General features: G+C 41.6%; 1 protein-coding gene across 2 annotated transcripts in view; it reads left to right on the top strand.

Annotated features, from left to right (window-relative positions):
- The window catches only part of unc5db (unc-5 netrin receptor Db), a 131645-nt gene that overhangs the window by 80578 nt on the left and 27409 nt on the right, over positions 1 to 23658 (top strand). The window contains exons 3-9 of one of the 2 annotated variants that reach the window (XM_046841542.1): positions 1107 to 1250; positions 6752 to 6855; positions 13449 to 13629; positions 15346 to 15513; positions 18184 to 18348; positions 19958 to 19990; positions 22604 to 22789. In XM_046841542.1, the coding sequence (XP_046697498.1) occupies positions 1107 to 1250; positions 6752 to 6855; positions 13449 to 13629; positions 15346 to 15513; positions 18184 to 18348; positions 19958 to 19990; positions 22604 to 22789 (981 nt within the window). The remainder of the gene's footprint in view (positions 1 to 1106; positions 1251 to 6751; positions 6856 to 13448; positions 13630 to 15345; positions 15514 to 18183; positions 18349 to 19957; positions 19991 to 22603; positions 22790 to 23658) is intronic. The other variant, XM_046841543.1, reaches the window with a different exon arrangement.

The raw sequence follows: 23658 nt of genomic DNA on the forward strand, positions 1-23658 counted from the left end.
ATCGTTTTCCTTCTATTAGTCTATCCTTCCTTTAAACCCTTCTTCTTTCTTCCCATCTATCCATCCATCCCTGCATTCCATCTTTCCTTTCATCCTTCAGTCAGTCTGTTCTTGCTTTATTTCCTTTTTACTTTTGGCCTCATCAGTTCTTTCCTTTGTCCGTCCATCCATCCATCCATCCATCCATCCATCCATCCATCCATCCATCCATCCAATTTCTCTCCCCCTATATGACCATATATCAGTTTATCTCCATCTATGTTTTTTTTTAATCATATCATTTTTTCCTGCCTTCAGTTCTTCTTTCCTTCTGTCTTTCCTTACATCAATCCATATTTTTTTTCAATTCTTCATTCCATCTTTTATCTTATCATTTAGTCAGTCCTTCCTCACTTCTCTTCCTGGTCACTTGATACTTTGGTCTCACCCATTCCATTCTTTTGTCAATCCATCCATCCATCCATCCATCCATCCATCCATCCATCCATCCATCCATCACTTCTTCCTCCCTGTTTCCAGCCTTCATCATTTCCAGCCGTTATCCAACCTTTGCATCTTTCCTTTTTCCCCCATCCATCCCTGTTTTTTTTTTTTTGTTTTTTTTAAACCATGTTTGAAGTGTTTGGAAAGAGAAAACAAAAAAAAAAAAAAAAGGAGGGAAGAAAGGAAGGAAGGCAGGATCCAACCCCTGAACTGAAGACACATGAAAGACGATAAAACTCAACAATATAAAGAACTACCAGAGCGTGTTTATAAACTCTCTCCAGCACACACAATTTTCTCCGACTGACTTTTCATCTGAAGCGTGCGCCAGTGAACACGTGAAGGTACAGAACGGAGGCCGGAAAACGTGTAAAACGTCAGCACCGCCGCGACCCTTAAACCAGGTCTCTGTAGTCGCTCGTGTACTCGTGTGTGTGTGTGTGTGTGTGTGTGTGTGTGTGTGTGTGTGTTGACCTGCTTTTCTGCTCACCACAGTGGTAAAGAGTTACTGTTGCACTCACTTCCTATCAGCCACTGGGTATCTTTTCTCTCTGTGTAATTCTCTCTTTCTCTTTGTGTGTGTGTGTGTGTGTGTGTGTGTGTGTGTGTGTGTGTGTGTTCAGGTCTGAAAGTGCGAGAGGTGATGATAAACGTTTCTCGGCAGCAGGTGGAGGATTTTCATGGCCCCGAGGATTATTGGTGCCTCTGCGTGGCCTGGAGTCACCTGGGCACGTCCAAGAGCCGCAAAGCCACCGTGCGCATCGCCTGTGAGTGCTAAACACACACACACACACACACACACACACACACACACACACACATACTGTACACACTACCTTCAAGTATAGGAAATGAAACAATTAGCTCCTGACCAACAACAACACTGTAGTGTAGAAGGAAGGAAGGAAGGAAGGAAGGAATGAACGAACGAATGAAAGAAGGAAGTAAGGAAGGAAGGAATGAACAAAGAAGGAAGGAAGGTAGGAACAAAGAAGGAAGGAAGGAACAAAAGAAGGAAGAAACGAAAGAAGGAAGGAATGAATGAACGAAAGAAGGAAGGAAGGAACGAAAGAAAAACAGCAGGAAGAAAGAAGGAAGGAAGGAATGAACGAAAGAAGGAAAGAAAAACTGCAGAAAGAAAGAAGGAAGGAAGGAATGAATAAAAGAAGGTAAGAAAAACTGCAGAAAGAAAGAAAGGAACGAACGAACGAAAGAAGGAAGGAAGGAAGGAACAAAAGAAAAACTGCAGGAAGAAAGAAGGAAGGAAGGAAGGAAGGAAGGAAGGAATGAAAGAAAAACTGAAGGAAGAAAGAAGGAAGGAAGGAATGAACGAAAGAAGGAAGGAAAGAACGAAATAAAAACTGCAGGAAGAAAGAAGGAAGGAAGGAAGGAACGAACGAACGAAAGAAGGAAGAAAGGAACGAAAGAAAAACTGCAGGAAGAAAGAAGGAAGGAAGGAATGAACGAAAGAAGGAAAGAAAAACTGCAGAAAGAAAGAAAGAAAGAAGGAAGGAATAAACGAAAGAAGGAAAGAAAAACTGCAGAAAGAAAGAAAGAAAGAAAGAAGAAAGAAAGAAAGAAAGAAAGAAAGAAAGAAGGAAGGAAGGAATGAAAGAAAAACTGCAGGAAGAAAGGAAGGAAGGAATGAACAAAAGAAGGAAGGAAGGAATGAAAGAAAAACTGAAGGAAGAAAGGAAGGAAGGAATGAACGAAAGAAGGAAGGAAAGAATGAAAGAAAAACTGCAGAAAGAAAGAAAGAAAGGAACGAAAGAAGGAAGGAAAGAAGGAAAGAAAAACTGCAGAAAGAAGAAAGGAAGGAACGAACGAAAGAAAAACTGCAGGAAGAAAGGAAGGAAGGAAGGACGGACATTGTGAGTGACCTGCTCTTGAGCTCTGACCCTCAACCTTTTATTAGTACCTGAGTTTCCTAACACTTTTGTGGTTAAATGAATCTTTACAAAAAATCTAGTGGAACATCTTCCCAGAAGAATGGAAGGTAATTTGAACAGCAAATGGGGACTACATGTGAACTAGGATGCTCAAAAAACAACTTTTCCCCCATAGTGTGCAAAATGCTTTCGCTGAACTTTCTGGAAAAAAAAAAAAAAAAAAATATATATATATATATATATATATATATATATGGGAAGGAAAATCTATTTAGAGAAGCAACATTGAGCATAAGAACACGGCGTACTTTATTACCAATTCCTTATTATGTATCGAAGGTCGTGCATCCAGATTCCTGCAGAGAACCTGAGCAGAAGCAGAGCAGCTGCAATGAGGTGCAGACAAGAGCCATGTCACTCTTTCCTTCTCCCGTGTTTCGCTTTTGTTTTGTGGATGTACTGCATATCTTCCTATATGGTGTATATTCATTTATTCACCAGTGTAGCTTTCAATAATGTAACAGTTATTTTTCAGATGATTTATTAATCAGAGCGACGATTTGAACAAAGGAATATGGTATTAAATGCTGAATAATGGATCAGGATTATTTATGGATAGTAATGTGCCTCGAGGTGTAATCACCGCTTTCTGAATATTCATTCACCGCTCGACATCATTCAGCACGCATCGAAACTTTCTGATTTCCCCCCGTTTTTTTTCTTAACAAAGATCATTTGTAAAAACTGAATATCCACACTGTCGTACCATACGGCCCCTGATGTCAAACCCCAAACCCTCAGGCTGAATCCAGCCTCAGCTCATTTTCCACTTCCAAATCCAGAAAATAATAACACCAAACATCTCCCTCGAGAGAGGGAGGGAGAGGGGGAAGAAAAAGAAAGAAAGAACAAAAATGAATGGATGGATGGATGGATGGATGGATGGATGAAAGTACACACTGAAAGAAAGTAAGAAAGAAAGAGTATGAATGCATGAATGAATGAATGTACACAGAAAGAAAGAGAGAGACAGAAAGAAAGAAAAGAAAGAAAGTAAGAAAGAAAGAAAGAAAGAAAGAAAGAAAGAAAGAAAGAAAGAAAATGGATGGATGGATGGATGGATGGATGCCTGAAAGTACACACTGAAAGAAATAAACTAAGAAAGTAAGAGATTGAATAAATTATTGAATAAATTAATTAATGAGAAAGAGAAAGAAAGAAAGAAAGAAAGAAAGAAAGAAAGAAAGAAAGAAAGAAAGAAAGAAGATGGATAAATGGATGGATGGATGAAAGTTCACAGAAAGAAAGAAAGAAAGAAAGAAAGAAAGAAAGAAAGAAAGAAAGAAAGAAAGAAAGAAAGAAAATTGATGAATCAATGAATGAAAGCACAGACATAAAGAAAGAAAGAAAGAAAGAAAGAAAGAAAGAAAGAAAGAAAGAAAGAAAGAAAATTGATGAATCAATGAATGAAAGCACAGACATAAAGAAAGAAAGAAAGAAAGAAAGAAAGAAAGAAAGAAAGAAAGAAAGAAAGAAAGAAAGAAAGAAAGAAGAAAGAAAGAAGAAAGAAAGAAAGAAAGAAAGAAAGAAAGAAGATGGATGGATGGATGGATGGATGGATGAAAGTTCACAGAAAGAAAGAAAGAAAGAAAGAAAGAAAGAAAGAAAGAAAGAAAGAAAGAAAGAAAGAAAGAAGATGGATGGATGGATGGATGAAAGTTCACAGAAAGAAAGAAAGAAAGAAGAAAGAAGAAAGAAAGAAAGAAAGAAAGAAAGAAGATGGATGGATGGATGGATGGATGGATGGATGGATGGATGGATGAAAGTTCACAGAAAGAAAGAAAGAAAGAAAGAAAGAAAGAAAGAAAGAAAGAAAGAAAGAAGATGGATGGATGGATGGATGGATGGATGAAAGTTCACAGAAAGAAAGAAAGAAAGAAGAAGAAAGAAAGAAAGAAAGAAAGAAAGAAAGAAAGAAAGAAAGAAAGAAGATGGATGGATGGATGGATGGATGGATGGATGGATGAAAGTTCACAGAAAGAAAGAAAGAAAGAAAGAAAGAAAGAAAGAAAGAAAGAAAGAAAGAAGATGGATGGATGGATGGATGGATGGATGGATGGATGGATGAAAGTTCACAGAAAGAAAGAAAGAAAGAAAGAAAGAAAGAAAGAAAGAAAGAAAGAAAGAAAGAAAGAAAGAAGATGGATGGATGGATGGATGGATGGATGAAAGTTCACAGAAAGAAAGAAAGAAAGAAAGAAAGAAAGAAAGAAAGAAAGAAAGAAAATTGATGAATCAATGAATAAATTAATGAAAGTACACACAAAAAGAAAGAATGAATATATTTTTATTTATTTATTTATTTATTTATTTTTTATTTTAAACATTGTACATGAACACTAAAAACATCGAAGCCATTAAATATAAATTACAAAACCGTCCATACGACGTGTAAACATACGAGTAGAAATAGAATCTAAAAACATCACAATCAATTAAAACAAAATGAACAAAACCATGTGTTGAATTATTTCGTAAACGAAAGCATGTTGAATCGACCCGAAATGTTTTCCGGATCTTCAGTCAATTGGACTGGTTTTTCAGATCACAGGTGTTCCTTCTCTTCATCTGCCACATGTTACTTGGGCCTTTTTCATGTGCTTTAGACCTTCAGTTCTCTTGGGCAGAGAAAAGGGTGAGTCAATAGGGGTGTACAAACTTTTGACTGGTACTGCAAGCTCCTTCACACTAATCACACTAATACAGCAGCTGCAGTTCACAAATGCGCGCTAGTCGTCGTGTGTGTGTGTGTGTGTGTGTGTGTGTGTGTGTGTGTGTGTAGCACCAGGACCTCTGGTGCGTTAAATTACTCTGTCACTCCATCATGAGGTATTAATTTTTATACAGTATTTCGCTGTTTTGTTCCTTTGCTTAGACGCCCTGTGTGGTTTATTTGTTTAGTTTATTTTTATTTTGTTTATTTGTTAGGGTTTCTCCTGTTGAGAGCTGTAGAGAGCGCCCCTCAGTGCGACCTCTCAGCGACAGAACAGAAAGCTGTTTGAGGCGTTTCTGTGTGAGCGCCTCTGATCCGGGGAGTGTAGGAGCGAGAACGCAGAGCTGAACACTGCAGAACTGTCACGCGTACTGAAATACACACAGCTACTCAAAGCACTGTTCTCTCTCTCGCTCTTTTCTCTCTCTCTCTCTCTCTCTCTCTCTCTCTCTCTCTCCCCGCTAGCTCGCTGCTACTTCCTTTCATTCTCTTATGCTGACGCTGAAAATGTCAGACTCCAGCTATAGTATCAAATTCAAACCAGTTTTTGGTTTGGTATCATTTTGCAATACACACACACAATACATGTCACGCAAACCTTACGACATTCTTTTTGTCATTCATATAACAAATTGCATGTTATTTAATCCATTATTTTAAACATGGCTGATGATACTTGAATACTCGAAGGAAGAAAGGAAGGATGGAAGGAAGGAAGGAAGGAAAGAAGGAAGGATAGCAGGATAGGAAGGATAGATAGAAGGATAGCTAAAAGTACACACAAGACAGACATAATGAATAAAAGTACACACCAGAAAAAAAGAAAGAAAGAAAGAAAGAAAGAAAGAAAGAAAGAAAGAAAGAAAGAAAGAAAGTAAGAAAGAATGAATGAACTAATGAATTAATGAATAAATGAATGTACACACAGAAAGACAGAAAGAAAGAATTAAAGAATGGAAGAATGAAAGAATGGACGAACTAATGAATAAATTAATATACACAGAAAGAAAGAATGAAAGAAAGGATGAACTAATGAATAAATGAATGTACACACAGAAAGAAAAAAGAAAGAAAGAAAGAAAGAATTAAAAAGGACGAACTAATGAATAAATGAATGTACACACAGAAAGAAAGAAAGAAAGAAAGAAAGAAAGAAAGAAAGAAAGAAAGAAAGAAAGAAAGAAAGAAAAAGAAAGATAATATACTACTTTTAGTCCATATTTGCTGTAAGAATAAACTCCACTCTTCTGAAAAGATGTTTGGAAAGAAGTTTCATTGAACCAGAACTGCAGTAACTGAGTGTAGGTGAGGTAAGAAGTCCTTGGGGTGCTGTTTCAATTCATCCTATAGGTGTTCAGAGCTCTGTAGCAGGCCACTCTAGATCTTCCAGCCCATATAAAGCATATCTTCATGGAGCAGGCTTTGTGCACAGGAACAGGTTTAGTGAGGGGAAAATTACAGTTTGTGGAAAAACTACATCCCCTGAAAAAGTCCGCATCAAGCAGAGTCTTCTGCATCAACAATCAGAAATGAAGTCCTGGTATATCATATGTAATTTATATATTCTCTCTCTCTCTCTCTCTCTCTCTCTCTCTTTTCTCGGCAGACCTGCGTAAGAACTTCGAGCAGGACCCACAGGGGAAGGAAGTTCCCATTAGGGGCATGATCGTTCTGCACTGCCGGCCTCCAGAGGGTGTTCCTGCTGCTGAGGTACTGTGTGTGTGTGTGTGTGTGTGTGTGTGTGTGTGTGTGTGTGTGTGTGTGTGTGTGTGCATGCCCTTCTCTCTCAGTGTATTTTTCTGCCTGGTTGCTGATAGATAATGTTGAACTTGAGCACATGCCCTGAGGTTTAATCATGCAGAGGTACACAGTAGGGGTCATGAACATACACACAAATGACAGGTACACACTGTGTGTGTGTGTGTGTGTGTGTGTGTGTGTGTGTGTGTGTGTACACGTGCATTTAGGTTAGACTCTCAGCAGGTTGTTAATCACGCCTGAAATGGAGGTGCCATGTCACTTTTCCCTTCCTCGAGTGCTCTTCTTGCCCTTTAGTCCACATTACAGTGCGTAACTGTTTTGCTCCTTTCACACTGCCAAATGGCCATGGGCACGTTCTGATTTCGTTGCATACCTCAGTTTATACGTCAACTGTTTCTTCATTGGTGGGGGTTGAAATAGTAAAAGCTTGGGAATGTCAGCCCAAATTTCTCTGCCCTCAGCCATAAATTCTAGGCTGGGGGGGTTCTCCAGTCATTCTAATGACAAATTTGTCATGGAATCTCTCTAGTTCCTGGTGAAGCCCAGCGTCAATGCATACCGTAGGTACATTGGTTCTGGTGCCTGTATTTGCAACTTATCTGAACTTTTTTCTGCTGGATTGATGACTGGTACCTTTGTTGATTGGGTAATTTAGTGAGCCTCAAGGCTGTCACAGCAAGAGCTTAATCCTCCCAATAGGGTATGACTTTGTAAAACATTTTTGAGGGTAGATGTCCGACATAGAGCAATATTAAAGACCTACACAAAAGGTCTACAAACAACAGCACAACTGTTCCTTTATTGGTCGGAGTTGCAATGTTAAAAGCCTGGGAATGTCATCCGACATGTCTTTGCCCTCAGCCAAAAGTTCTAGGCATGGGGTTCTCCAGACATTCCCATGCCAATTTTGTTATGTAATTTCTCTAGGTCCTGGAATCTCGGTCGAGTGGGATATACCAAAAACAGCTCTGGTGAGAGCTAACCAGCTAACCTCTTCTGGAGTCTTTGATCTTGGAGAGTAAGCTCAGCATCAATGCGTAGGTGCATCTGTTCTGGTGCCTGTATTTGCAACTTGCCTGAACTTCTTTCTGTATTTTGCAAACTGTGAGGATTGATGACTTTGTTGATTATGGTTTGGTAAAATTTAAGGCTGTGTCCTCTGCTAGGATTAGGGTTTTATCTTTATTTAAAAACTGCCAAAGAACTTAAACATTGTTGTAGCCGGGAAATTGTTCCTCCATTGGTGGAGGATGCAAAGTTGAGAAAGTCAGCCCGAGATTTATTTTCCCTCAGTCACAAGTTCTAGGCTCGGAGGTTCTCCAGACATTCCCATGGAATCTCTCTAAATCCTGGGGTCTCTGTCCAGTGGATATGCCAGAGGCAGTCCTGGTGAGACCTAACCAGGGACATCTTCTGAAGTCTGTGCTCCTGGAGAGTAAGCCCAGCATCACTGCATAGGTACATCAGTTCTGTATGCTCCAACCTGTGGGGATTGATGACCTTGTTGATTGGGTAGTTTTGTAAATCTGAAGGCTGTGTCAGCAAGAACTTAATCCTCTCAATAGTGTATGACTTGACTAAACGGATCTGAGGGTAAATGTCAGACACAGAGCAATTTTAAAGACCCACATGAAAGGTACAAACAAGGCAGTGTCTGCAGCCTGTATTAGGGTTACCATGCCATCCGGTAATATTTGCAAAAGAGCACCAGCTGACCATTCTACTGATGAAATCTGACTTATATTACCCCAAAAATGTGTCAAGGAGCCATTTTTTGGGCTCGCCACCCCCAGGCAACAGGGATGTGATAGATAGATAGCTGCATAGCTTTTACTGCTGAATAGAAATACAAAGAATCTGCCTGACTGCACTAGCCTCATACCACTAGGTTACACTTGCAACAAAATAAAGCCCATACAGTACACGGAATACATTAGTCCGAATCCAGTACAAGCATTTTGTTATTATTCGTGCACCCCAGTGTTGCAGTGGCATTTTCTGCTCTGCAGGAGAAAGCAGGCGCTGCAAATATGGACCGATATAGCAGATTTTTTTTACACACTCGAGTGCTACAATGGACATACTGTGCAGTAGAATTGGTGTGACCTTTTAAAGAGATATAAGAGTTCCTGATGTGAGCCATTACAGCGATCCCTGAAGATCATGCTCAGCCAATGAGCATTGCTCTAATAGTGTGGTACAGTATAACGTGTTATTTTGCTGACATTATCTAATCCGGAGAACATGAGTTTCAAACCCGTGGTCTTTATCACTCAGTATTATTACAGCTAATGTCTGCAATGCTTGAACAGTTAAGAAATGATTGGGCGGCACCCAAAGGTCAGAGGCAACAGGCTTTCTCATTTTCTTAGTCCTCGGCTTGTCGAGCGGGGCTATGTGTTCACCGTGTTTATAAGAAGGCTCTGTGTGAACATCGTGTGACTTTGGAGGTCAAAATGTTTAAATCGCTCCGGTTTAACGAGGCGTTGTGCATGGCTGATGTTTCTTATTATAGAGGGACCTATTAAAGTCAGATAATGAGTAGTGAGTGTGATTATGTCGGAACGTCAGCTGTTCCATCTTGTTTCGTTACTGTACCATTACATCAGCGGATAAGTGCTAGCTATCGGAGTCATTACCCTCGGTCATTAGCTAGCATGGGCTTGTTATCCATGCTTCCCAGTTGCCTAGTGACGGTGTCCTCGTGCGTTACCCAAAGTAAACGGCTTGTTGTGTGTTTTTCACTGGTGCGAGTGGGAAATGCAGCGATAATCCGCAGACTGCCAGTTTGTGGTGTGAGGAGCAAAACAAATCGTGCAACACTATTCAGGAAATGTGCCAAGACACGAAGACGCAATTGTATTTATCAGTCGGGAAAGACAGATCCTGTTGCAGATTAAGTTCCTCCTCCATGATCAGTCAAGCCAAGTGTGAAGGATTTTTTAAGTCCTTCATAAAAGTTTTGTAAAAGGAAAAAATCAGAATAGCTCATTGCAAGAGAAATTAAAGCTCAATAAGATCAATAAGCTCAAGTAAACCTATCCTGGGCTGGAGAGGATGCTACAAAGAAGATGGACGCAGGACCGCTTTAGTTTTTCTTTTTTGCCTTAAAGGCAGGTGGGTGGCTTTCATTTTCCTTTACACATAAGCTACAAGAGCGGTTTTGACATTAGCAGCGAACCTAGTTTCATTCACCAAAACGAATGAAAAATGCACGTTTACCTTCATACCTACCTGCATAATTTAGCTTCAAAATCACGTGTGAAAAGCGGTCACATCACACATAAATCTCTGAGTATCTCCTTTCTCTGCAAGCTCAGGCATCTGGGACTGAAAAGGGTTCTTTAAAAAGGTGTTAGCCATCTGCGTCGAAATATTCCTCCTGCGCGCAAACAAACATACGGGTTCACAGACATATTGCTAGTAATGGAATCCGCACTGGCAACAGATCCAATGTGCTCCAATGCATATGGGTCGCCTAGGCAACATCCGGCGAGGGCATCCATGCAAAAGCATCCTACTTTGTAAAGAAACGCCAAAAGTGTTTAATGGAGCCGAGGAATAAAAACGAAAGGGAGGAAAGAGAATAGGGGGAAAGTGTGTAAAGAAGAAGGGCAGAAAGTGGGAATGGTGGATAAAGCTGGTTAAGCCAGGACAACTATGACTTTGAAAGAAAAATCGTTTAAGGAAATCAGTAATCAATTCATGCATATTTATAAGGGAAGGTCTCAAGAAGTCTCAAGGGAGCCCCAATTGGCAAAAGTTTGACAAAGTGGAAAACACCTCATGACAAAATATAAAATGGAATATAAATGAATGGTTTCCATTTTTAGACTCTGACGTGTCCATCAGATCAACCCTCAGGGGTTTTGGTCCGAAAAAAATCAGGCCTGAGAGAAATCCCTCAACTTGGAATTCCCAGCGGGGGAGTCGAAATGAAGGCGGAATAAGCAAGTGAGGTTAGCGAGTAAAGAGAGGATGTGTGTGTGTGTTCTCTCCATGGATTCCTCTCAGTGTTTCTGATGTGCAATACTTAATCGCAATAATTACTCTGATAAGATATTTGGCTCAAAAGCTCAAACTCGAAACCCCTACCGCCTCCAACACACACACTGGATGTGTTAATCAGTTATAATCTCTCTGTCTTTTTCTTTTTTGTACACACACGGACTTTCTCATTTGCCATTTCGGTGAAAGGGTAGAGTGCTTCGAGATGTCATCCTGCTTAATGAGCGCTTAAATTTTTCCATGGTTCTCCATGAACAGGGTGCGAAAGCCTTAGCAACGTGTGTACTCACTTGAAAGTCCGAATTTTGGAATCCAAAGCTGTAAAGAAAACTATCTGTGTCTCATTTGGGGATTCAGGGTTGTTTATTTATTAGCAGGTGGATGGAAAAGTGAACCTCACAGTGCAAGACTTCTCAGACTGAAGCAGAGATGGCAAAAGTACACACATCCTCCACTCAAGTAGAATTAGAGATGGTCATGTTTAAAAAGACTGGTAAAAAATTAAGTAGCCTACGTCTGTTGTGCGTGAGGGACAGGGCTAAGAGCCTTGCTCAAGAGCCCAAGAGTGGCAGCTTTGCTTTACCAGCGCTTGAACCCCCGGCCTTCTGATCATTATCCTAGCGCCTTAACCGCTGAACTACCACTCCCCCTGGAAAATGTTGCTATTTACTGTATTAAGTGGATTGAATCACATGGGCCAAGTACCAGAACCTGGAGAGAAGATGGATGAGACGGCAACCCCGAACATACCGTCGCTTTAACTCAAGAAGGCATTACACGTTAGAGTCAATTTGGGTAAAACATTTGTAAGTCCATCAGATGGATTCTCGGGGAACTGGCGTGTTCCCTGAGGCTATGCTGATCAAATGTGTTGCTTTGTATGATTTTTTTTGTATGAATTCAAATCAAAAGATAACCATTTTACAGCTGTCTGACTTACAATGAAGACGTATTCTGATGGCCTCGTAACTTGAAAATATCGCGAGTCGAGACATGGCCTAGCCTACCCAGGAGTCTCAAGGAATGGCAATCGGTATGGGGTAGTGTACGCAAACATTTTATTAATTTAACAAACCGTTGGAAAATCGTAACTTGGGGGCTACCTGTATACGGTTAAAATAAAGAAAAAATAAACATGAAAGCCACAATAGCCACAGAGACGCAATAGCCACTGTTTACTTCTATCAAGGAACGTTGAAAGGTCATCTGTCCTCAGGGTGTATCCAGACCTTTCGCCGTAGACCTGAAGGCCATCTTGAATCGGCTGGGTGGATAAACGAAAGGAATTTCCACCGTAATCCAATTACATGTGCCCCGGTAACGTGACCAAAACACATCTAGTGAAACAAATGCGCCAATTACATCGTCATTTCTCACATCTCCTGCCACACATTTAGCCTGGTTAATTTGTGTCTGTCACCTCACACCTCCATCATCTCTCTCTCTCTCTTTCTCCCTCTCCAGTATTGTATCACTTTCTTCCTTGGCTGTCTCTCCTATTTCTTTCTCGCATTTCCCTCCTGTATGCTTTCCCTCTCCTCAGCGTATGTTTTCCTCATTAGCACAGACTCTAAAGGGAAAATGAGAAAGAGAGAGAGAGATGGATAGAGAGAAAGAGACACGCACCAGCATGCAGAACAGTGAGGGGAACTCGGCCTTCACGCTGCATTAATTGCCACTTTTAACTCCCAGATTTCCCAGATGGAGATCTGCCAGAAAAAAAAACACAAAACCCACAAAGACAGGCAGACCCACAAACTCCCAACACAAGGACCTCCCCGTGAGGCTCCAATTCATTTCTCCAGTTTTCGCTTTAATTAATCGCCGACCCTGACCGGGATGAATCGCATCCTGAGGACGTATGAATGCACGATAATGAGAACCGAGGACCTTCTGATCTCATCAACCCGCTTTTCTCTTACATCTCGTCGCTCCTGCGCTTCGCCCGCGAAGTGACACAGATCGTCTCGGCTCACACTTGGCTGCAGTACTGTGTGAGTGTGCGAAATGAATTCGACGAAGACGCGTTATGCTTTTATCTATTTATAATTAGATTCAATGTTCAAGAACATCAATTAAAAGTGGTTGTCACGACGCGGCTATACGCGCACACATATGCTTCTTCCGCTACGAGAACCTCGTCTGGAGGAACCGGACGTGTAAATAGGCACCGGTGGAGGCTTTTATCCGGACAAAGCGATGGACTCCAACATCCGGCTGTGTATGAAAATAAATGAGGGTGAACGCGGACGTGATTGCGCATGAGCTCATCGACATTATGCTAATTAACGGCTTTTATACGTTACTAGCCAAAAAAAATAGAAAATAGAGAAAGATCCAAAAGCAGGAACACAAGACATACAGGTGTGTTAGAACAGGAAGATCTACTCTGTCTGTCTGTCTGTCTGTCCGTCCGTCCGTCCGTCCGTCTATTTTTTCTATTATCATTCTATTTTCTTTTTTATCTAAAAACCTTTCCACCCAGTTTACATAGTGAAGATCTCGATCTATCTCTCTCTCTTTCTCTCTCTCAGGTGGAGTGGCTGAAGAACGACGAGCTGGTGAGTTCGCTCGACGATGACAACATCGACACTCGAGCCGACCACAACCTGATCATTAACGAGGCTCGACTCTCCGACTCGGGGAACTACACCTGTCTGGCCAGCAACATCGTTGCCAAGAGACGCAGTGCCACAGCTACCGTGGTTGTCTTCGGTGAGAAACACACACACGCCCCCTATACTTCCTCAGTAGAAGTGACAACTCATTCCCAGACCCACCGTCACAATCACTTTCCCACGAGTCAAATAGGACAAGCGAATAGAGTAATCTCTGTTTTTACTAAATAAAGGCCACTGGCTATTTAGCATTTGATACCAACCTGCTCTCCATCAGCATTCCTCCCGAGTGTAGTGTTTCGGTTTCACCACAAACCCTCGACCACCTCAGCGTGTTTGCTCCGAACCTGGGGACACTCGAGGAGGGAAAAATGTTTATTTTTTCCTCCATGAATGTAATCCTAATCCTTAATGCTGTACCCTAGAGTGTCAATTACAGCGCAGCATTAATAATCAATACGTCTTTCTAAACGCGTGCGTGTGAAGCTGCTTCGTCTTAATCCCGTTTAAACACGCGCCGTGTGCTGATCTATCACACACATATACGCACACGCACGCACACACACACACACACACACACACACACACACACACACACACACACACACACACACACTAAACCACACTCAGAGACCAAAAAGTGGGGGGTGATCCATATCTGAAGCACTTCTGAAGTTCTGAAGAGCTTCTGTTCTTCACTAGAAAATCTTTATCACATCATGTCTATCAATGCCTGTGCCTGTCTACCTGTCTGTCTGTTACGCCATGCATCTGTTTGTCTATTCATCCATGCCTCTGTCTGTCTGTTTATCCATGCCTCTGTCTGTCTGTCTATCTATCCATGCCTCTGTTTGTCTGTCTGTCTGTCTGTCTATCTGTCTGTCTGTCGGTCGTCTGTCTGTTTATCCATGTTTCTGTCTGTCTGTTTGTCTATTTATCCATGCCTCTCTGTCTGTCTGTCCGCCTGTCTGTCTGTCTGTTTATCTATGCCTCTGTCTGTCTGTCTGTTTATCCATGCCTCTGTCTGTAGGCCTGTCTGGCTGGCGGTTTGTCTATTTATCCATGCCTTGGCCTGTCTGATTATTTATGCCTCTGTCTGTCTGTCCATGCCTCTTGTCTCTCTGTCTGTTTGTCTATCTATCCACGCCTCTGTCTGTCTCGCTGTCTGTAATTTTTGTTTATCCATGCCTCTGTTTGTCTGCCTGTCTGTTAATCTATGCATCTGTTTGTCTATTTATCCATGTCTCTGTCTATTTATCTATGTCTCTGTCTGTCTGTCTATTTATCCACACCACTAGTTGTCTAGCTATTCATGCTTCTGTCTGTCTGTTTGTCTGTTGATTTATACACACATCTGTCTGATGTTTGTCTATTTATCATGCCTCTGTCTGTCTGTCTGTCTGTCTGTCTGTCCGTGCCAATGCCTGTCTGTCTGTTCTTTTTTGCTGTCTGTTTGTGTCTGTCATCTCTTTGTCTTTCAACTCTCCTATCTAGCCATCCTTCTGTCTGGCTGTCTGTCCACACCTTTGTCTCTCTATTTGTCTGTCTCTCTGTCCTTTTCTCTCTGCCTGTCTAGTTGTCCATCTTTCTGTCTTTGTATTTATTTGCCTGTCTGTCTATCTGTGCATTACTCTGTCCATTTTCCGTGTATTTCTTCTGTCTCTCTTTGTGGACAGGAGCTGGATTGTTTACTGATATACAGCTACAGTTAAAATGTAACCGAGCAGCCTGTTGTCGTTGGTTACGGCATGCACAGTCTCCTCTTCTGATTTATCCCTCATCAGCCTGCCTCTCTCTCCCTCCCTCTCTTTAGTGAACGGAGGATGGTCTCTGTGGACCGAGTGGTCTCAGTGCAGCGTGGACTGTGGGAGAGGAGTACAGAAACGCTCTCGGACCTGCACCAACCCGGCACCGCTGAATGGAGGAGCGTTCTGCGAGGGCATGTCTGTCCAGAAGAGCACCTGTAACGCACCCTGTCCCGGTCAGTGCTCCCTCCTGCAGTCACCCACACGCTCCTACAAAAAACCCAACTCGAACCATGCCATCACTTGCTCCTTCCTCTCAGCCCTGTTTTACAATCACACCAGATCTGTCATACAGAAATCTCGGGAAAACGTTTAACTTAAACACTGAATATATTTAAGTGGAAAAGGAAGAGATGACACACACACACACACACACACACACACACACACACACAAGGATAAGGAAGCGCTAACTGTCACCTCTTTTCTTCTGTCTCTGCATCTTCTCCATCTTTACACCAACGTTTCTGCCTTTTACTCCTGAGTTTTGGGAAGCGCTAACTAGCAGCTAGAAACATTCCCCCAGCAGAATGTGTTAAAAAAACACACGAACGCACACACACACACACACACACACACACACACACACACACACACACACACACACCTACATATAAACATGTTCTTCTATCTATCAGGGGTGTAATGGTACACATATTCGTACCAAAACTTTTCTATAGTGCTAGCGTTACCCGCTAACCAGGAAGTGGCTAGTGGCTAACGCAAGCGCAATAGATTCTTTAGCGGTTTATGTCCAGCTTCAAGAATTTCTCTTAGAAGGACAAAATCCTGACAATTCTACATATAGAAAGAGTGAATGAATGAAGGATGCATGAAATGAATTTAAATTGAAATTAAATATTAAATGTAAAACACTCACACACACACACACACACACACACACTTACATCTGTAACCAAATAGGGTCTAACAAATGTATTTAATTACATTTTTCCATTTAGTACATTTTATTAAATCAATTGAATTTGTGCCAATTTAATTGATTATTAATGTAATCAATATAATAAAAAAGTGTATTGCATTAATTTGATTTATTACATTTCATTTTTTCAAAAATATTATAAGATTGGATTTGATGAATTATTAAAGATAGCAGGCATTTATTTCGAATTGTTTTAAAAATGTAAACTGTTGACAATCCCAAATGTTAATGATAATAAACTGCGTTAATAAAAAAACAACAAGCAATTCTATGATTTGCATTTTTTCCCCCCAACTGTCCCTGAACCGTGACTTATAATCTAAAAAAAGTATTTCTGTATACCAATCAGTTTGTCTGTCTATCTATCTATCTATCTATCTATCTATCTATCTATCTATCTATCTATCTATCTATCTATCTATCTATCTGTCTGTCTGTCTGTCTGTCTGTCTGTCTGTCTGTTGCTCAGCTGATTTTGACTTGTTGGACAGTTTCTTTCTGTGTCAGCCATTTGGGGATCGTTTCCTAAAGACAGATTTAGTAGTAAATTAAAAGCTCACGTGCCATAATGACTTCGTCCTGCACGTCATCCTGGAGGACAGAGGAAGGAAGAGGTAGCGTCTAGCCGACTGCCTGCACCTGCACGCGTCCTGTCCCCATTTTCTCGCACGAACGAATTAGTTTGGGTCCCTCCGAGCGCCGGTGGACCCGGCCGTGACCCACTTTTCGGCGTTATTTTAATAATCACCTCTCCGAGCTGCGCCAGGCAATAACCCGCTGATTTAATTGCCTCAGCTCCTTCTCTCTGGGAAAGCGGCTTAAAACTCATATTTATATACGAGCCGCTTCATCACGCGTACTCGTTTGAATTATTACACGCTTAAAAAAAAAAAAAAAGGAAAGGTAATTTGAAAGCACGCCAGAGCGCTTTATTTTATCGACGCCTTCCCGAATGAAGTCGTTTAGCCTCAGACTCCTTTAAGTTAAGACGATTACGCCAATTATGGCTTGTTCGAGGAATGGAAGAGCTGCCGTTGTTTTCCTGATTTTTCACCGAGAACTCCGGTCACATTGTTCATTATTCACAAAAATGCCTCCGCACAGTTGCGGCAGAAAACGGCTTCGGCGGAACGCGTTTCGGCAGCGTTTCCATCGATCATTTTCCACCTTCTGTGTGAAACAATCGTGGCAAACGAATCACCAGCAACATCCGGATCGCTATAAAAATCCATCTTTTTTTTCCATATTAGCTATTTGCTAAGCCTGTCCAATGCAACTACCTAAACGCCATATCAGTCTCGTTTTGTTTTGCTTTATTGAGCGCATTTTGTGAATAAGAATGCCTTGTAAATCAGGTACATTTTTTTTTCTTTCAGCCAAGCTAAAATACGCCACTGGGTCTGTCCCAAGACAGCGATTTCCTATCCCAGTGCTGTTTAGAATTCATCAGACCACATTAGCGAGACATGTTACATCCGAGGAAGCAACATACAGCACCTGCTCTTAACGGCTGAAACCTGCGCCGCATTAGCGCTAACACACAAACATCATTTGCATTTAGATGAGTGCGAAAGGACCCTCGCTTGGCCATGAAGGGTTTTAAGAACTTGCAATGCAATAATCACGTAAATTGTTTCCTCTAGTGCGCTCGCATGCGTAAGGGCTTCTCGGCGGCGGCCAAGCCTTCAGCGTGACATCCGGTGCGCTCAGATTGGCTAATTTATAGGAAATCTGTAACGCTGGAAAAATGGAGGGTGTCTGTTTGTTCTCATTGGTTTGTGGAATGAAAGTGACATGTGATAACCCTTGGTGATTGGTGAATCTTTTTTCAAGCGTTAGCAAAGATTAGCAAATGTTTTCATTCGATATGACTATAAATTGGTCTTAATCCGTGTGTCCACAGTGGATGGCGGATGGGACGAGTGGAGCGAGTGGACCGAGTGTAGCGCCCAATGCCAGAGGCAGAGATGGAGGGAGTGTACCGCTCCGGTTCCTCGCAACCGCGGGAGAGCCTGCGAGGGCAAAACTCATGCCGTGGAGAACTGCACCGGTGACCTGTGCACTCAAGGTAAAGCCTGTTAGGAGGTAATCATTATCATCATCATGATCCTAATCATGATCACCATCATCATTTCCATCTTTACTGTTTGTTTCATCATTTGCTTTGTTTTCCAGCACATCTTCATCATGACATGGCCTGGTGTTCTTTAGATACTTCTGTAAATGATCTCTTTATACGGTGGCATAGGCTTTCAAACCCTGAGATCATCATTAGTATGTGATCAACCCTTGATTGTGAAAAGAAACTGGCTGGACCTACCAAAATGGCTACAATATGTACATATACAGTGGATATATGTAATATATAGGACTACACACCCTTATTGAATTGCAGATTTGAACAGATTCGAAAGACAGAAATAACAACACAACATAAAATGTCAGACTTGTTACATCTTGAATGTGATCGTCCATCAAACAAACTAAAAAAAAACAAAGGAATATTGGATAAATGGAAAAAAAACTAAAACACCCTGATTGCATAAGTTGGAATCCTTACAACATCAAGAATAAGTCTAGACTTGAAATTTTGATCCCACTCACCTTTGCAAAACAAGTTCCTTCAAAAATCCTGTGTACAGCCCCTTTTTTAGGGTGTTCCATAGGTTTTTCGATGGGATTGAGTGCTGCGATCTGGCTGGCGGTTGATTTTGTTGAGTGCTTTGGGTCATTGTCATGTTGAAATATGAAATTCCTCTTCGGTTTCAGCTTTTTGAAAGAGGACAGAATGATTCGTGTGGTATTTGGAGCTATTTATTTTCCCATCTATCTTGCCCTTGGCCCAGCTAGGATCCTCAAAGCATAATGCTACCCCCACCATGCTTCACTGTCGGTATGATGGTTCTTGGATGATGGTCAATATTGGTATTGGTTAGAGCCCTCATTATGAAAGCTTGTGCAGACTTATGTGATGAGGGAGTTTCTATTATTTAAATAATTAATTATTACAAAATTATTATTGATCTTGTTCCCCCTCTGAATTTTTGTTTATTGGAATCAAGTTTTGACAGATTTTGTTTGTTGGAAGTTAGTAAAGATACTAAAGGTAGTAATTTCTGTCCTTATATTTTTTTAAAACCTTACATTTCAGGTTTCCTGAAAACTTTTTTTATCCACTGTATATTTATAGAAAATGTGGGAAATTTTCACATTTCCACCGAGTAGCTTAATGTGTAAAAACCCCGACTGTATTAAGGATGCAAACCACGACTATATCAACAACACCTGAACAATTTCCACATCTTTAGACCAATCCGGAGAATCCAGAATCTGACAGTGTTGTAGTTAATCCCGAAAGGCTCCATTTTTACAAATCGAGGCAAAGCATCGTAGCGTCGTTGTCTTGCAGTTTGCTTCTGCTTGCTCCCTTCTGTGGGCTGAAGCAAAAGTGTCTCAGTGCCATCTGTCAGCGCATCCCGACTGTAATGATGCCATGCATCATTATCTCCAGCTGATGTTGGCACAGCCAACATTTGGACTTCACTGCATGATCTGAATCTCAGAGTGCCTTAGTTAAGTGATTCGGAGGTGCTCTCTAATTCTCTCTCTCTCTTTCTCTTTCTTTTCTTCACTCGCTCCCTCTCTCTCTCTCTCTCTCTCTCTCTGTCTCTCTGCAGATGGGAAGATGCTGCATGATGTTAAGCCTCAGAGTGAGTCTCTTTTCTTCCATATTTCATGTCCCGGATTCATTTTCCGCCAGAATCAGCGCCATACCTTCAGTGAGATTGTTTGGCTTCTGTTATAGCCTCCGTTGTTGGCTCCTTCACACATCGGTCGAGTGAACCGCTCGTATATCAAATATATATTTAGAAATCCGATATCGGGTAATTCCCTCCGCGGTGAAAAAGCTGTCACCGAAATCGAGTTTAAATATGACAGCGCAGGCTTAAATTGCCCAGACGCTCCCTATTACAGAGCTTTAATCAGCTTATCCTTCACTCCGAATCGTCGCACGCACCTGCCCAGGTAGAAGTTAGTTTTTCCTTCAGACGTCACTCTTCCGCACGGTGCAGGAGATCAGGATAATTGAGTGGCGCCGCTAAGCATCTGCATTCGCATCTGTCAAAATTTGACGTTTGCTTAAGAACAGCTCCCCGCATGGGCGAAATACTGAAAACCCACTGCTTCCAGGACACACCCTTGCTCCCATCCATCCAACTATCCATCCATCTACCTATCAATCACATTTCATTTATCCAAGGTCTATCAGTCATCAAAAAACAGCCCATTTCTCACAACCCCTGCCCTGTTTCAAGTTCAGGTAAATTTGCGGCGGTCAGATTAGGCAGGATGAGTGATGGGATACAGCGGGTTGAGTGCGAGCTATATTTAGCCAGAGCTAATGGAATGCAATTACTGCACATTAGCTCACTTAAGCAACCATAGTGTGTCTTCTGATGCTCCCCTGTGTTTTGCGTCAACCCAACCAATCACCACTTAGCACGTTTTTGACCGAGTGTCACCATCAGGCTCCGTCTTCCGTCTCTAAATGCAGCTCGGAATCTTTACTATAGAAGGTCAAACAAAAATACTCAGCATGAAGCCCAGGTTAATTATGTTCTGTCCATTTTCTTGTTCCCGACTCGATTCTTGAACACCATGTTCTCGGTCTGAATTAACATGTGATGTTAGTGGCTGTCCAGTAGCCTCTATAACCTCCTCAATTGCCATCAGTAAGTCTCGGATGTTCAATTTCCGTTTATTTCTCAGATAATAAAAGAGCTGTTATATGCAAATAAGTGGAAAAGTACCAGTTATTAGTTACCAGTCTAAACATCTACTTAAGTTTAAATAAAACATAGCTCATTTAAAAATGCACACAAATTTACAGGGGATTTTAAAAAAAAGGACAAGGTTGATATACATCGCAAATAAGTTGTTTTCATTTAAAGGAACACCTTTACAAATTAAAGTGTAATAACAACAAAAAAAAATTACTTATGCACATTTGCAGAGATAAAAAATTCTCCCGTTATAATGTCACTTATAAAAAATAAACGAATGGATCAACTCAGTGACGAATCCAAACGCTTTGATTAGAGGCTGCGTTCTCAACAAAAGTGTGTGATTAGTTATCAGCAGTTCTACTGTAAAATAGAACACTTTTCATTCATTTAATATGACAGTAAAATCATGACACTGGTGATAGAGCTAGCTTTATAGCGCATTAACAATTTTTGGCCCAAGTCCCTGTTAACTTCCGACCCTGGTGCTAACAACATTAGCGATGTCACACACTGATGCAACCCGCCAGTACAACAATGGTGCAAACTTAAGATATAAGCATTACTACCTTATCATGGTTGTGCAGGTTTGATGTCGAGATCTAATAAGCTGCCAGTTGCATTATTTTTTACTCAGTAACGGATTTGAGGTAATATACTTAAGTACAGTACTTCAAACAATACATACTTAAGGGAAAAGTAAAATGACTTATTAAAAAAATGTAATTCGTTACTTTTCTACCTCTGGTTTCCGCCCTGATGCATGTACCCACTGAAGTCCATAGTAGCACTACCTCATTAGGAAACTTTAAATACAGTAGTCTGAGCTTTCAAGCAGTTCTCTAGTGTCGCCCTCCCTCCCAGCATGGCCGATGCCCTTTTCTCGTCCTCGGCGAGCCTGGCAAGAGTCCTCATCACCGCAGAGGTCAGCTAAACAGATGTAGCATGGTGCGGGGTGCCGGCATACTTTGGCGTCTCTGATTAAAGTTATAAGAGTCCTGGAATTTTGTACCTTCCCCGAACGGAGGTGTGTGCCAAGCGTCGTCATACACTGCGAAACGTATGCACAGTGCACCTGTTCCCGTTTGCACAGGTGTCCTAGGGATTTGCCAGACTAATCACTAGCGCCGAAGTGACAGCCATTTTTCAGCGGTTGTAATTGAACCATGACCTCCGGTAATGCTCACTTATCAGTGCCAGCCTTTTTTTTTGTCGTAAAATTAATTTTGGAAAATACGCTGCTTATGTAAGGCCAGCAGGTATCAACCCTTACAGTTTTTTCGAAAACGAATCTAAAGAATGAAGGAACCAGATCTGAGATTTCTGTCTTAAATTCAATTATAGATTTGTCAACTGAGTGACAACCATGAAATACTGCTTGCGGGTGCCTAAAGTATTGCGAACTGCAATAGTTCGATGAGTAATGTTTAAGGGGATATTGCTATCCATTTGTCCAGCTAGTTCATCATCTCATACGCTAAATATTCCCGCTAGCTAACAGCGAATACTTCTGCAGCTAATATCTCTGTGCTCTTGCAGGTATGGATGGCTCCAACGAGGTGGCACTGTACTCGGGACTGGCAGCAGGAGCTATCGCTGTCACTGTCCTCGTCATATCGGTAACGCTGTACCGCCGGAGCCAGAGCGAATACGGAGTGGATGTCATCGACTCGTCCGCCCTCGCTGGCGGGTTCCAGTCCTTCAACTTCAAATCCACCAGACAAGGTGAGACAGGAACGATTGAATGATGGCTTCGAATAGGGAGCCTATTCATTTATGTTCAGCGAGTCTTCGATTAAGTAGAATGTTCTATGCGGTGGAAGCAGATGTTAGCACTCTGCTGTGCGCAAGTAATAGATTTATGAGATCATGCAGTGGTGCCCTTGGCCTGCTCGAACTAAAGGTCTATGGAGTTGTTCTTAATGCATGATCTGATGCAGAACAGAGGCTCTGAGTGTCTCAGTGCTGACCCGTATGTCCTTGCTGAGATTGCTTCCTGATCAGTTCTTTATAGACTCTTGTGGCAGTTCTGTCTAGACCACACACTCTGATTCTGTATAAAAGCATGCTGTGCCGAACATCTATTTTATGAGCGAGTATATTATTCCTGTCTTGCACCTCTCAAGCTGATCATGGTTTCAGCAAGTCACTGTAAACATGCTGTGCTCATGGTCCAGAGAGACAGACTTTCCCCTGTCTGCACACAGCAGCCACCACCACCACTGTTTTCCACAGACAAACCATACAGAGGGAGGAGGCGATGTGGGCTCAGTTGGGTATCCTCCCACAACCCATTAGTCTTGTTTAACTAGACCAGCTGTCCCAGTCCTCCTGCTCATCATTCTGAATGCTTCTTTTTGGGCTGCCTTAATTCTCCCTAATGTCACTCATGTCTATTACAGCATTGTATTTTTCCCACCACTGAACAAGTGTAATTCCTGCCACTCTCATACCCTCCATCGGTCAAGTGTCATTTCCACCACTGGACCACAGACACGCTTTTGTGCCTGTGTCATTTTTGCCTTTTGGATCTTTATTGCTTAAGCCCATTCTTTGACTGCCATTTAATGGCTTTGTCATTCATGCCTTTTAAA

Source organism: Silurus meridionalis, chromosome 27 (assembly GCF_014805685.1).
Source record: "Silurus meridionalis isolate SWU-2019-XX chromosome 27, ASM1480568v1, whole genome shotgun sequence".
NCBI lineage: Eukaryota > Metazoa > Chordata > Actinopteri > Siluriformes > Siluridae > Silurus > Silurus meridionalis.